General features: G+C 49.6%; 1 protein-coding gene across 7 annotated transcripts in view; it reads right to left on the bottom strand.

The window, feature by feature from the left end:
* The window catches only part of dync2i1 (dynein 2 intermediate chain 1), a 175,381-nt gene that overhangs the window by 102,964 nt on the left and 56,266 nt on the right, over window positions 1-16,151 (bottom strand). For all 7 annotated transcript variants that reach the window (XM_072508236.1, XM_072508237.1, XM_072508240.1 and 4 more), the window contains exon 6: window positions 12,616-12,686. In XM_072508236.1, coding sequence (XP_072364337.1) covers window positions 12,616-12,686 — 71 coding nt within the window. The remainder of the gene's footprint in view (window positions 1-12,615; window positions 12,687-16,151) is intronic.

The raw sequence follows: 16,151 nt of genomic DNA, 5'->3' as shown, positions 1-16,151 counted from the left end.
CCACTGGTTAGGCCAACATTTATTGCTCATCCCTAATTGCCATTGAGAAGGTGGTGGTGAGCTGCCTTCTTAAACCGCTGCAGTCCATGTAGTGCAGGTACACCCATTGTGCTGTTAGAGAGGCAGTTCCACAATTTTGATCCAGTGACAGTGAAGTAATGGCAATATATTTCCAAGCAGGATGGTGAGTGCTCGGCAGGGGAATTTTTGCATGGTGGTATTCCCATGTGTTTGCTGCCCTTGTCCTTCTAGAAAGTAGCAGTCATGGGTTTCAAAGCTGCTGTCTAAGGAGCCTTGGTGAGCTCCTGCATCTTGTAGATGATACACGTTGCTGGTGCAGGGAGTGAATGTTTGTGGATGGGATGTCAATCAAGCGGGCTGCTTTGTGCAGAATGGTGTCAAGGTTCTTGGGTATTGTTGAAGCTGCACTTGTGCAGGCAAGTGGAGAGTATTCAATTACAATTCTGACCTGTGCTTTGTGGATGGTGAACAGGCTTTAGGGAGTCAGGAGGTGAGTTATTCACCACTGGATTCCCAGCCTCCGACTTGCTCATCTAGCCGCAGTGTTTACATGGCTAGTCCAGTTCAGTTTCTGGTCAATAGAACCCCAAGGATGTTGACAGTAGGGGATTCAGGAATGGTAAGGTCATGGGGTGATGGCTAGATTCTCTCGTTGACTTCCGGTTGCGGCTATGCGGAGCTAAGTCACACATTCGGCGGCTCCCGCAAAAACGGACTTTGGGCTCTTTTCAGGGCCCCCAACGGCACTTTTTCGACGTCTACAACAGCTCCCCGTCAGTATATGGCTTCAACTAGGAGCGGGGCGACAAAAAAGGTGGTGGTGGACCCGAAGAAGGTGCGAGGGAAGAAGGACAAAATGGCAGCGGGCAGAGACCAGGCAGTGTGGATGCAGTGGGCGGAAGAGCAGCAGGAGGGTATCCAGCGCTGCTTCAGAGAGATTAAAACGGACTTGCTAGAGCCAATGAAGGCATCTATTGATAAGCTGCTGGAGACACAGACGACCCAGGGAGTGGCGATCCGCGAGGCTCGACAAAAGATCTCTGACAATGAGGACGAGACCTTAGGCCTGGCGGTAAAGGAGGAGGCGCACGAGGCGCTCCACAAGAAATGACAGGAGCGGATCGAGGAGATGGAGAATCAGGTCGAGGCGGAAGAATGTGTGGATTCTGGGCCTCCCGGAGGGGCCGGATGCGAGGGCCTATGTGGTCACCATGTTGAACTCGCTGATGGGAGCGGGGTCCTTCCAGGGCCCCCTGGAGCTGGAAGGGGCCCATAGAGTGCTGGCGAGGAGGCCCAAGGCTAACGTGCCTCCGCAGGCGGTGCTGATGAGGTTCCATCGGTTCGTCGATCGGGAGTGTGTGCTCAGGTGGGCCAAGGAGGAGAGGAGCAGTAGGTGGGAGAACGCGGAGGTTCGGATATATCAGGACTGGAGTGCGGAGGTGGCGAAGAGGAGGGTCGGGTACAATCGAGCGAAGGCGGTTATGCACAGGAAGAGGGTGAAGATTGGGATGTTGCAGCCGGCGCAACTGTGGGTTACCTACAAGGTGCACCATTATTTTGAGTCTCCGGAGGAGGCGTGGGCCTTTGTTCAGGCCGGGAAATTGGACACAGATTGAGCGTCGGGACGGGCGACTGGGGACTGCGGTTGAATCTGTGGATATTTTTGTTTCGGGGGGGGGGCCGCTGTGGGGAACAGGCCGGGTGTGGGGTGCGGGCGCGTGGCTGGCCGAGGAGGGGTCATGGCTAGTCGGCGGGGGAGGAGGGCGGGTAGCCCCCTGATCCGGCTGATAACCTGGAATGTAAGGGGACTGAATGGGCCGGTTAAGCGGGCCGGGCCGGTTAAGCGGGCCTGCGTGTTCGCACACCTGAAGGGGCTCAAGGCGGATGTTTTTATGCTTCAGGAGACATATCTGAAGGTGGCACACCAGGTAAGATTGAGGAAAGGGTGAGTAGGTCAGGTGTTTCACTCGGGGCTGGATGCCAAAAATCGAGGGGTGGCGATCTTGGTGGGAAAGAAGGTGTCGTTTGAGGTGTCGAGCATTGTGGCAGATAATGGCGGCAGGTACATAATGGTAAGTGGTAAGTTGCAGGGAGAGAGGGTGGTACTGGTCAATGTGTATGCCCCGAACTGGGACGATGCAGGTTTTATGCGGCGTATGTTGGGTCGGATCCCAGACTTGGAAGTGGGGGGCCTGATAATGGGGGGAGACTTTAACGGTGCTGGATCCGGCACTGGATCGCTCCAGGTCTAGGACGGGTAGGAAGCCGGAGGCAGCTAGAGTGCTGAGGGGGTTTATGGACCAGATGGGAGGGGTGGACCCTTGGAGGTTTGCAAGGCCGGGGAATGGGAATTTTCATTCTTCTCGCTCCACAAGTCGATTCGGGAAGCTTATTCCCGAATCGACTTTTTCATCTTGAGTAGGGCGTTGATAGCGAGAGTAGAGAATACCGAGTATTTGGCAATAGCCATTTCGCACACGCCCCACATTGGGTGGACTTGGAGATGGGGAGGGGCGGGACCAGCGCCCGCTGTGGCGCTTGGAGGTGGGGCTGTTGGCGGACGAGGAGGTGAGCGAGCGGGTCCGAGGAAGTATAGAGAGGTACCTGGAGACCAACGACAATGGGGAGGTCTGAGTGGGGATGGTATGGGAGGCACTGAAGGCGGTGGTGAGGGGAGAGCTGATCTCCATTAGGGCCCACAAGGAGCAGAGGGAGCGGGGGGGGGGGGAAGAGAGAAAGGCTGGTGGGGGAGATGGTGAGGGTAGACAGGAGGTAATGCGGAGGAGCCCGAGGAAGGATTGTTGAGGAAGAGGCGTAGACTCCAGGCCGAATTCGACCTGGTGACCACCAGGAAGGCGGAGGTGCAGTGGAGGAAGGCCCAGGGGGCGGTCTACGAGTATGGGGAAAAGGCAAGCCGGATGCTGGCGCATCAGCTTCGGAAGCGGGACGCAGCTAGGGAGATCGGGGGAGTTAAGGACAGGGGAGGGAGCGTGGTGCGGAGTGGGGTTGGCATCAATGGGGTCTTCAGGGACTTCTACGAGGAATTGTACCGATCTGAGCCCCCAGGGGAGGAGGGAGGGATGGGCCGCTTCCTGGACCAATTGAGGTTTCCAAAGGTGGAAGAGGGACTGGTGGCGGGATTGGGGGCCCCGATTGGGCTGGAGGAGCTGATCAAAGGGATAGGAAGCATGCAGGCGGGGAAGGCACCGGGGCCGGACGGTTTCCCGGTCAAATTCTATAAAAAATATATGGACCTGTTGGGCCCGCTGTTAGTTAGGACCTTCAATGAGGCAAGGGGGGGGGGCTTTGCCCCCAACGATGTCCCAGGCACTGATCTCCTTGATCCTGAAGCGGGACAAGGATCCCCTGCAGTGTGGGTCTTACAGACCGATTTCCTTGCTAAATGTAGATGCCAAGGTGCTGGCGAAGGTCTTAGCCACGAGGATTCAGGATTGTGTGCCGCAGATCATCCATGAAGACCAGACGGGGTTTGTGAAGGGAGGCAGTTGAACGCGAATGTGCGGAGGCTTTTGAACGTTATCATGATGCCGGCGAGGGAGGGGGAGGCGGAGATAGTGGTGGCGATAGACACTGAGAAAGCCTTCGATAGGGTAGAGTGGGGGTACCTGTGGGAGGTGCTGAAGAGGTTCGGGTTTGGGGAGGGGTTTGTCAGGTGGGTTGGGTTGTTGTATGAGCTCCCGATGGCGAGTGTGGCCACAAACAGGAGGAGGTCCGAGTACTTTTGGTTGCACCAAGGGACAAGGCAGGGGTGTCCCCTGTCCCCCCTGCTCTTCGCACTGGCGATTGAACCCCTGGCTATGGCACTGAGGGAGTCAAGGAACTGGAGGGGGTTGGTGCGTGGTGGGGAGGAGCATAGGGTGTCACTTTATGCGGACGACCTGCTGCTGTATATGGCGGACCCGGTGGGAGGAATGCCGGAGGTAATGAGGATTCTTAGGGAATTCGGGGACTTTTCGGGGTACAAGCTCAACATGGGGAAGAGCGAGCTGTTCTTAGTTCATCCAGGGGACCAGGAGAGGGGGATTGGCGAGCTCCCACTAAAAAAGGCGGAGAGGAGCTTCAGGTATCTGGGAGTCCAGTTGGCCAGGAGCTGGGGGGCCCTGCATAGGCTTAATTTTACAAGGCTGGTGGAGCAAATGGTGGAGGAGTTCAAGAGGTGGGACGCGTTGCCGCTGTCCTTGGCGGGTTGGGTGCAGTCAATTAAAATGACGGTGCTCCCAAGGTTTTTGTTCCTGTTCCAGTGCCTCCCCGTGTTTATTCCAACTTCTTTATTCAGGAGGGTTAACAGGAGTATAATGGGGTTTGTGTGGGCGCGAGGGACTCCGAGGGTGAGAAAGGTGTTCCTGGAGCAGAGTAGAGATAGGGGGGACTGGCGCTGCCCAACCTTTGTGGATACTACTGGGCCGCCAATGCGACGATGGTGCGCAAGTGGGTGATGGAGGGGGAGGGAGCTGCATGGAAGAGGCTGGTGACGGCGTCTTGTGTGGGTACGAGTCTGGGGGCGCTGGCAACGGTGCCGCTGCCACTCCCTCCAAGGAGGTATACCACGAGCCCAGTGCTGGTGGCTGCCCTCAAAATATGGGGGCAGTGGAGGTGGCACAGGGGGGGGAAGTGGAGGCCTCGGCGGGGACCCCATTACGGTTCGCCCCAGGAAGAACAGGTGGAGGCTTTGCGGGGTGGCATAGGGCAGGGATACAAAAGTTGGGGGACCTGTTTGTGGACAGGAAGTTCGCGAGCCTGGGTGAGCTGGAGAAGTACGGGCTCCCCCCCCCGGGGAACACCTTCAGGTACTTACAGGTAAGGGCGTTTGCCAGATGGCAGGTGGTGGAATTCCCGCGGCTACGGCCACACACAGTACAGGACAGGGTGCTCTCAGGGGGGTGGGTGGGAGTGGGGAAGATCTCGGAAACTTACCAGGTGATGCAGGAGGAGGAGGAGGCCTCGGTGGTGGAGGTAAAAGGTAAGTGGGAGGAGGAGTTGAGAGGAAATTGAGGAAGAGACGTGGGCAGATGCCCTGGGGAGGGTGAACTCTTCCTCATCGTGCGCAAGGCTCAGCCTCATACAGTTTAAGGTGCTGCACAGGGCAGACATGCCCTGGACAAGGATGAGTCGGTTTTTTGGGGGTGAGGACAGGTGTGTTAGGTGCTCAGGGAGCTCAGCAAATCACACCCATATGTTCTGGGCATGCCCAGCGCTGGAGGAATTTTGGAAGGGGGTAGCGAGGACGGTGTCCAGGGTGGTAGGATCCAGGGTCAAGCCGGGCTGGGGGCTCGCAATATTTGGGGTGGCAGAGCCGCCGGGAGTGCAGGAGGCGAAAGAGGCTGGAATTCTGGCCTTTGCATCCCTGGTAGCCCGGCGAAGGATTCTTCTTCAGTGGAAGAATGCGAGGCCCCCAAGCATGGAATCCTGGATCAACGATATAGTGGGGTTTATTAAGTTGGAGAGGGTGAAATTCGCCTTGAGAGGGTCGGTACAAGGGTTCTTTAGGCGGTGGCAACCGTTCTTAGACATCCTGGCAGAACAGTAGACAGTGGTCAATGGCAGCAGCAGCTCCGGGGGGGGGGGGGGGGGGGGGGGGGGAGAATTATTTTTTAAAAAAAAGATTCTCTCTTGTTGGAGATGGTCATTGCCTGGCACTTGTGTGGCACAAATATAACTTCCCATTCATCAGCCTAAACCTGGATACTGTCCAGGTCTTGTTGCATTTGGATATAGACTACTCCAATATCAGAGTTGTCATGAATAGTGCTGAATATTGTGCAATCACCAGCAAACATACTCACTTCTGACTTTATAATGGAAGGAAGGTCATTAATGAAGCAGCTGAAGAAGTTTTGTCCTCAAAGAACTCGTGAAACTGAGATGATTTATCTCCAACAACCATCCAATTTGTGCCAGATATGACCCCGACCGACATCGAGCTTTCCTCCCCAATTCCCACTGACTCTAGTTTTGCTGGGGCTCATTGATGCCACACTCAGTCAGATGCTGTTTGATGTAAAGGGCAGACACTCTCGCCTCACCTCTAGAATTCAGCTCTTTGTCCACATTTGAAACAAGGCTGAAATTGGGTCAGTAGCTGGCTGACCCAAACTGAGCATCAGTGAGCAGGCTATTGCTAAGCAAGTCTACTTGATAGCACAGTTGATTGGATTGGATTGGATTCTTATCACATGTACCGAAGTACAGTGAAAAGTATTTTTCTGCGAGCAGCTTGAACAGATCATTTAGTACATGACTCTAAAATAACATAAAAATAAAATGCATAATAGGGCAAGACAAGGTACACAATGTAAATACATAGAGGTGAAGCATACAGGAGTGTAGTATTAATCAGGCCAGTCCATAAGAGGGTCATTTAGGAGTCTGGGAACAGCGGGGAAGAAGCGGTTTTTGAATTTGTTTGTGAGTGTTCTCAGACTTTTGGATCTCCTGCCCGATAGGAGAAGTTGGAAGATTGATTAAGCCGAGTGGGAGGGGTCTTTGATTATGCTGCCCGCTTTCCCAAGGAGGAGCAGCTGGAGTAAGCTCCGGAGGCCTCGAGTCATCTGGGTCTGCCAGTCCTTGCGGCTCCCCATTTTCTGTCTGCATCAAGGTGTCGACACCCTCAGCGATGCTCTTCAGTGACTGGGCCACGATCTACAATGCCCCAGCAATATCCACCTGCGTATAGAACAGGTCCGTCTGCGACTGTGGCATGGCTTGGGTCACTGCCCGTGCACAGTCTGCATGGATTTCCTCCGAGTTCTCCGGTTTCCTCCCACAAGTCCCAAAAGACGTGCTTGTTAAGTGAATTGGACGTTTTGAATTCTCTCTGTGTACCCGAACAGGTTCCGCAGTGTGGCAACAAGTGGATATTCACAGTAACTTCAGTGCAGTGTTAATGTAAGCCTACTTGAGACACTAATGAAGATTATTATTATTATTATGGCATTAAGGCCCTCAGCCACGGTCGTCACGGACTGAGCCATGCCTTGGACACCACCATTCAAGACGCTGACCTCATGCTGCAGGCTTTCCACTGCGGTCACCAACCTGGCAGTGTTGGCCTCAGTGCCACATATTGTCAGTATCATCTCCTGTGCCGTAGCCTTTTGCATTCCTCCAATCGGCTATGCACTTTCTGAAACATCGCTGACATACCCTCCTGAATCTCACAGCCATGTCCTAGCATCTGCACCAGCTCTGCGGTAACCTTGTCCAGAGGCTTGACATTGGACTAGGGCTCAGCAGTCCTGGGATCCAGCAGACCTCCCTTGGATGTTCCTGTCTACACCTGATGTCATAGAACCATAGAATTTACTGTACAGAAGGAGGTCATTTGGCTCATCGAGTCTGCACCAGCTCTTGGAAAGAGCACCCTGCCAAGGCCCACATCTCCACCCTATCCCCATAACCCCAAAAATTGGGGGAAGGCTAATTATAACAATATTAGGCAGGAACTGAAGAACATATATTGGGGGCAGATGTTTGAGGGCAAATCAACATCTGACATGTGGGAGGCTTTCAAGTGTCAGTTGAAAGGAATTCAGGACCGGCATGTCCCCGTGAGGAAGAAGGATAAATACGTCAATTTTCGGGAACCTTGGATAACGAGAGATATTGTAGGCTTCGTCAAAAAGAAAAAGGAGGCATTTGTCAGGGCTAAAAGGCTGGGAACAGACGATGCCTGTGTGGAATATAAGGAAAGTAGAAAGGAACTTAAGCAAGGAGTCAGGAGGGCTAGAAGGGGTCACGAAAAGTCATTGGCAAATAGGGTTAAGGAAAATCCCAAGGCTTTTTACACGTACATAAAAAGCAAGAGGGTAGCCAGGGAAAGGGTTGGCCCACTGAAGGATAGGCAAGGGAATCTATGTGTGGAGCCAGAGGAAATGGGCGAGGTACTAAATTAATACTTTGCATCAGTATTCACCAAAGAGAAGGAATTGGTAGATGTTGAGTCTGGAGAAGGGTGTGTAGATAGCCTGGGTCACATTGAGATCCAAAAAGACGGTATTGGGTGTCTTAAAAAATATTACGGTAGATAAGTCCCCAGGGCCTGATGGGATTTACCCCAGAACACTGAAGGAGGCTGGAGAGGAAATTGCTGAGGCCTTGACAGAAATCTTTGGATCCTCACTGTCTTCAGGTGATGTCCCGGAGGACTGGAGAATAGCCAATGTTGTTCCTCTGTTTAAGAAGGGTAGCAAGGATAATCCAGGGAACTACAGGCCGGTGAGCCTTACTTCAGTGGTAGGGAAATTACTGGAGAGAATTCTTCAAGACAGGATCTACTCCCATTTAGAAGCAAATGGACGTATTAGTGAGAGGCAGCATGGTTTTGTGAAGGGGAGGTCGTGTCTCACTAACTTGATAGAGTTTTTCGAGGAGGTCACTAAGATGATTGATGCAGATAGGGCAGTGGATGTTGTCTATATGGACTTCAGTAAGGCCTTTGACAAGGTCCCTCATGGTAGACTAGTACAAAAGGTGAAGCCACAGGGGATCAGGGGTGAGCTGGCAAGGTGGATACAGAACTGGCTAGGTCATAGAAGGCAGAGAGTAGCAATGGAAGGATGCTTTTCTAATTGGAGGGCTGTGACTAGTGGTGTTCCACAGGGATCAGTGCTGGGACCTTTGCTGTTTGTAGTATATATAAATGATTTGGAGGAAAATGTAACTGGTCTGATTAGTAAGTTTGCAGACGACACAAAGGTTGGTGGAATTGCGGATAGCAATGAGGACTGTCAGAGGATACAGCAGGATTTAGATTGTTTGGAGACTTGGGCTGAGAGATGGCAGATGGAGTTTAATCTGGACAAATGTGAGGTAATGCATTTTGGAAGGTCTAATGCAGGTAGGGAATATACAGTGAATGGTAGAACCCTCAAGAGTATTGAAAGTCAGAGAGATCTAAGAGTACAGGTCCACAGGTCACTGAAAGGGGCAACACAGGTGGAGAAGGTAGTCAAGAAGGCATACGGCATGTTTGCCTTCATTGGCCGGGGCATTGAGTATAAGAATTGCCAAGTCATGTTGCAGCTGTATAGCACCTTAGTTAGGCCACACTTGGAGTAATAGTGTTCAATTCTGGTCGCCACACTACCAGAAGGATGTGGAGGCTTTAGAGAGGGTGCAGAAGAGATTTACCAGAATGTTGCCTGGTATGGAGGGCATTAGTTATGAGGAGCGGTTGAATAAACTCGGTTTGTTCTCACTGGAACGAAGGAGGTTGAGGGGCGACATGATAGAGGTCTACAAAATTATGAGGGGCATAGACAGAGTGGATAGTCAGAGGCTTTTCCCCGGGGTAGAGGGGTCAATTACTCGGGGGCATAGGTTTAAGGTGAGAGGGGCAAGGTTTAGAGTAGATGTACGAGGCAAGTTTTTTACGCAGAGGGTAGTGGGTGCCTGGAACCCGCTACCGGAGGAGGTGGTGGAAGCAGGGACGATAGTGACATTTAAGGGGCATCTTGACAAATACATGAATAGGATGGGAATAGAGGGATACGGACCCAGGAAGTGTAGAAGATTGTAGTTTAGTCGGGCAGCATGGTCGGCACGGGCTTGGAGGGCCGAAGGGCCTGTTCCTGTGCTGTACATTTCTTTGTTCTTTGTAACCCAGTAATCCCACCCAACACTAAGGGCAATTTTGGACACTAAGGGCAATTTAGCATGGCCAATCCACCTAACATCTTTGGGCAGTGGGAGGAAACCAGAGCACCCGGAGGAAATCCACGCAGACACGGGGAGAACGTGCAGACTCCGCACAGACAGTGACCCAAGCTGGGAATCGAACCTGGGACCCTGGAGCTGTGAAGCAATTGTGCTAACCATTGATGCCCATCAGCAACTGTGTGGTACTCATTAGATTGTGCCCCAGAAGGCTTTTCGCTAATGTCACCCACCGCAGTGTGTGTTACTGTGCTGGTGGAAGGTGGGGGTGCTCCTAGGTGGCCTGTTGGGTGGCGAGGGGAATGGGGGAATGACTCCAGATGGCTTGGCCCCATCAGATGGAGATCCCGCGAGAGAATGGACGTGGCCAGTGAGAGGGAAGGATCAATTTATCTGACATGAACAACTCACTTGAGACAGGTCCTCTGGGTGAAGGATCCTCACCTCTGTGGTACAGGGCAACCTGTCAGTGACTGCTCTCCTCAGTCAGCACCCCCCCCCGATCCCCAGGACCCGTACCTCATAGGGGGAGAGTACTCAAATCTCTTGTACTCCGCCCCCTGCCTTGGCCTTTTCCTGCTTATTATGGGCCATCTTCTCCTGTAAGGACAAAGAGAAGGCTTTGTGAGCCGTGCACTGGATGGATTAGGGTGGTCTATAGCAGGCGGCATGTGTGAGCGCCACACCAGGACATGAAGGGGTTGTGCTGGTAGGTCCCAGGTGGGTAATGACGAACAAGCACAAATATCGGATGTGGGGTGTCAGCCAGTGATTTGTGGGGGTGGCAGGCAGAACTGATGCTAGGAGAGTGGTTCTAACTTACCCATGCAGCTTGGTGGAGGTTATTTGTCTTCTTCTTACATTGGACAATAGTCCTCCTCGTCATGCTACCAGCTCTGACAGCCGCTGCCACTGCCTCTCAGGCGGTATTGGTGGCCCTGCTGCTGGTCCTTCGACCCCCTCGGATGAACAGGATGTTCCGTCTTGTGTTCACGGTGTCAAGAAGCCTGTCCATATCGGCATCCCCAAAGTGAGGAGCAGGTCTGCGCGCTGCCATGCTTGTATGTCGACTGGGAATGAGTGGTGAGAGAACGTTTAAAAGCAGCTACCCGTTAGAGGCAAGAAGCTGAGACAGCGAGGTAGCCAGTAATGGAGAGAAACTCGTAGAGGCTCATTTTCGGTACTAAATTCCGTTAAATATGGACCATGAACTCACCAACGCGGCTGTCAAGAAACACCCCACCAATCACGCCCAAAATGACACTTAGAAATTGTTCCGTTAAATCGCGCCCACAATCATGGACAGGTGCATCTGCAGTCGGCAGGTAGATGAAAATGAGGTTAGAATCTGAAAATGCACAGGCTGAGTTTGTGGAGAAGGAAGATTCAATTGTGGCTTTGAAAAGGGAATTGGATAATTAATCGAAGAGAGAAGATCTGCAGGTCTATGGTGGAAAAGCCAGTGAAGTGTGACAATCTGAGCTGCTCTCACAAAGAGCTGGCAGGAACACGATGGGCCAGATGGCCTTCTCCTGTGCTGTAACCATTCTATGATACTATGATTCTATGAACAGAAGATGACTGGGCTGACACTCTCCCATGAAACCTCTGCAACAATGTCCCTGACTGAAACAATTGGCCTCCATCATCCATCTTCCTTTGTGCTATGACTCCAACTGAACAGCTTTCCCAAATGTACCATTTTCCCCCTGCAATCCCGTTGACTGCAATTTTGCTCAGGCCCCTCGATGTCATTCTCAGTCAAATGATGCCGAAATGCCAAGGACAGTCACTCAAACCTCGCATCTGAAATTCAGCTGTTTTGGCCATTTGTGGACCAAGGCTACAAGACAATCCGGAGCAGAGTGACCTTCCTGGAACCCAAATTAAGCATCTATGAGCATTTTATTGCTGAATAAGTGCCATTTGAGAGTATTGTCAACTTAACAACACATTCCATCACTTTGCTGGAAATTGTGAGTGATGGGGCAGGAACTGGCTGGATTGGATTTGCCTTGTTTTTTGTGAAAAACACATAACTGGGCAATTTTCCATGTTGTCACAAAGATGCCAGTGTTGTAGCTGTGCTGAAACAGTTTAGCTAAATGCTCGACTAGTTCTGGAGCACAAGTCTTCACAGCTTGAATGTTGTCTCGGCCCATGGCCTTTGCTGTATTCATTGTGTTTAATCACTTCTTTATTTCACATGCAGTGACTCTAGAATAGCAATTATCTCTATGCCAAAGCCAATTTGGCATCCTTATGTCAAATGTTCCCAATGGTCAAGAGGAGATTTTAAAATTTATCAAAAGGCAAACTTAAAATTCCGAACTTGAACACACAGGGTGGGATTCTCCGGCCGCACCTGCCTGGCGACCAGAAATTCCCACCTGAGGTCAATGGACCTTTACTTGGTCCACGTCCCGCCCGTGGCAATCCTGCGGCGGGCGGGGCGGAAGAATCCAGACCACAAGTCTTTCAAAGGCTGGTACGATGTCACTTTGGTGACAAACTGAAAAGAGTGGGGCGGTCAAATGTGATCACATACTGCATATCACATTCCTCATTAATATCACTGAAGAATGCCACGTGAGTATGCAGGTATTGACCTGCAAAATTGGTTCCCACAGGGAATTGATGTTAAAAATGGCTCCATGGAAACACATTTGTCACCTGAAAATTGTAAATGGACAGAATAGTTCTCAATGCTGAGAAATACATCAAGATCTTGTCTCAAAGGCACATAAATAGCAAGCACATATTCAAGGATTACACAAATGAATGCAAAGCTCTTAATATCACTAAGGCCCCCAGCAAACCACAAACTCTTATCATGAAGGCACTGAGCCAAAGCATACATTTATTCATGTAGCGATGAAGTGTGAAATTATCAATTAGATCAGAACCATCATAACTTACCCTTTCCGTTTGCTTTCACTTGTAGTTTCTTGGATAGATCTCCGTTCTTTTTTTCTCTTGACACTTTGTTCCTATAAGTCAAATAACAGTGAGGTGACGTCAATAGATCAAATGCATATTATATAATTAATCCAGAAGCCAAGAAAGTAGATTTATGTCCATACACAGAGAGGTTTGGTAGAGGGATTGAGTTTCGGAGCCATGAGGTCATGTTGCAGCTGTACAAAACATGGGCGGCCGCATTTGGAGTATTGCGTGCAATTCTGGTCGTCGCATTATAGGAAGGATGTGGAAGCATTGGAAAGGGTGCAGAGGAGATTTACCAGAATGTTGCCTGGTATGGAGGGAAGATCTTATGAGGAAAGGCTGAGGGACTTGAGGCTGCTTTCGTTAGAGAGAAGAAGGTTAAGAGGTGACTTAATTGAGGCATACAAGATGATCAGAGGATTGGATAGGGTGGACAGTGAGAGCCTTTTTCCTCGGATGGTGATGTCTAGCACGAGGGGACATAGCTTTAAATTGAGGGAAGATAGACATAAGACAGATGTCAGAGGTAGGTTCTATACTCAGAGAGTAGTAAGGGCGTGGAATGCCCTGTCTGCAACAGTAGTGGACTCGCCAACACTAAGGGCATTCAAATGGTCCTTGGATAGACATATGGACAATAAGGGAACAGTGTAGATGGGCTTTAGAGTAGTTTCACAGGTCGACGCAACATCGAGGGCCGAAGGGCCTGTACTGCGCTGTAATGTTCTATGTTCTATGTTTCTTTGTCAGCTAGGTTAGCCAGGAAGAAACCAAAGAGCACCTATGGCCCCAATATTTACAGGATGGCAGGGGTGTCTGTCAACAGCTGGGAAATACCAAAATGTTGAAGCTGGACAAACTGAAGGCTGGGGTAGATTAGTCCACAGGGAATTGGATAAACCAGGAAGGAGAGAAGGGTAGAGATAGAATGCAGCGGTAGTAGTGGGATGGGCAAGGAGATAGAGATTACCAGGTTCAGTGCAGGAATAGGGAACCTATTCACCTGTCAAGAGGGAAAGATTCAGCAGATTTGCTTTGAGGGTCATGGTGTGTTGGGATAAATGGAGTGAAATATTCCTCCACATCTAGCAGCGCTGGAAAAGCATTTACCTGCTAGATATGACAGGTTGCACCTCTCTTTTAGTTACCAAGGCTGCTAAATCCGGGAAACCTGAACCTGAACATTAAATCCACAAAAAAAAAAAATTTGAAGCATTGAGCGTCAATACTTTTTCTGCAAAGAAAGCAACTGAACACATTATGAGGATATAAAAGTGATCCATGAGCTTGAATGATCCATTAAAGCAAATCAAATTTTGATAAGAAAATTTTGTGCAAGGATTAAAGCTTCCTTTTTATCCCCATAAATCTAATCCACAAACGTGTTACTCAAATGAAAAGGTGTTAACCACATTATTCTATAAATGCACAAAATACCTTCAAAATGGAGAACAGCAAAATGTCAACCAGCAGACGTAAAAACATGTGCAACACAATGTGACTTTACAATCCGATGTTTTATTATAGCAGAAACAGCTGCGCTCGGCCGATATGCTCGATTGATTGATTTGAAAAGCTATCTTGAAAGGTCATACCAGGTTACACCTGGCAATAACCATGCTGAAGGCATGTTAGAAAATCTTTAGAAATGAAGAAATACCAGACACAAAACAAAAAATTTGCTTAAACCTCTGAGCAGACTTTTAAAGTAATAAAGCACACTGTTTTTGTCTTGTACTTACCAACTGTTCGACAAAAGTAACATCAAAAGTAAGCCATGTCTGGTAAATTAAATGGTGCTCAGAGTTGATAAGATTAGGTGAAGTGGGTGGGAGGAGTGGTTTGAACAACCTTAATTTCTATGCAACGCTATGTAAGAGAGGGAATATTGTTTAAAGTGTAAAAATAAAACAGAACATGTACACATAAGTGTAAAATATTAGGTCTAATCTGCAATTTACTTAAATAAATAAATAAAAATAAATAATCTTTTATTGTCTCAAGTAGGCTAACATTCACACTGCAATGAAGTTACTGTGAAAAGCCCCTAGTCGCCACATTCCGGCGCCTGTTCAGGTACACTGAGGAGGAATTCAGAATTCTCAGCTGGTACTGGGAATTGAACCCGTGCTGCTGGCCTTGTTCTGCATCACAAACCAGCTGTCTAGCCCAATGATCTGTACCTCAACATCTTTGCACCTTTATTCCAAAAACCCTACCAATAGATTTCTACAAATCTCAATAACTAAAAACTGCATTTGACCCAGCGTCCAAAGATTTTGGTAAACTAAGTTTCAGATTTCCAATACCCATTGTGTGAAAAATGTATCTGGATTTCACTTGTAAATTGCCTATGTCTAATTTTAAGATTACACCCACTGGTTTGGATTCCTGCACCAAAGGAAATGCTTTATTTCGATCATATGAAATTCCTTTATCATGTTAAACACTTCGATTAGATAAATCCTCAATTTTCTAAACTCAAAGGAATACAAATCAAATTGATTTCAACGTATCCTCATTGTTTAATCTTTTCACCCGATGTTAATCTGGTGAAAATGCACGTCCTTCCTGAAAATCTGTTCAGAACTGATACTCCAAATGGATTCCGACCAAGGCTCTGTACAAATGAGACATTATTTCCTAAATTTTGAATTTCCAACTCCAATGACGTAAAGGCCAACCAACATTTCATTAGCTTAGTCAATTACTTTTAATACCTGTGCACTAAATTTTCCTTTCAATATTTAACATTTTTACAACAAATAAACTCAACCCCAACACCATCCCCCCCTCCCCCAAACCCATTGATGGTAACCAGATCCCCAAAGTGTAAGAGAAACAAACCCCATCTCTTGAGGAACTCCTCACCTGCCCCTCTCAGAGCAAATTTCACCTTCTCCAAATACAGTAACTCCATCAGACTGCCCAGCCATACTGAGACACCGGGGCAGAACCACTGAACTCTACCTCGACAGATCCTGTCTGCGAGCGATCAACGATGCAAAGACTAAGACATCTGCCCCGCACTCGTCTGCCACTCCGGCTGGTCTGACACCCCAAATATGGCTTCCACGGGACCTCGCACCAAATCCACGTGCAGAACCTCAGACATGGTGCTGAAAAACAATCTTCAAGATTTCTCCAATTTCGGGCAGGACCCGAACAAACAAGCATGATTTGCTGGGCCCCTCAGTCATTGCTCACAGCTATCCTCCACCCTATCAATCAACTGGCTCATCCTTGCCTTCGTTAAGTGCACCTTGTACACCACTCTTAATTGAATCAACCCCAGCCTTGCGCACGAGTTCGAGGCATTGACCCTTCGCAACACTTTGCACCATAATTTCTCGACCAATACCATCTCCAACTCTTCCTCCCACTTAGCATTAATCACCTCCATGGACACCTTACTTTCCTCCATGATCCTACCGTAAATCGCCTAAACAACCCCCCCCCCCTCCCCCCCCTCCCCCCCCCCCCCCCCCCTCCCCCTCCCCCACCAACAT

The sequence above is a fragment of the Scyliorhinus torazame genome, chromosome 6 (assembly GCF_047496885.1).
Source record: "Scyliorhinus torazame isolate Kashiwa2021f chromosome 6, sScyTor2.1, whole genome shotgun sequence".
In the NCBI taxonomy this organism is placed as follows: Eukaryota; Metazoa; Chordata; class Chondrichthyes; order Carcharhiniformes; family Scyliorhinidae; genus Scyliorhinus; species Scyliorhinus torazame.
Note: the sequence above shows the minus strand (reverse complement) of the source record. Positions and strands in the feature narration are given on the sequence as shown.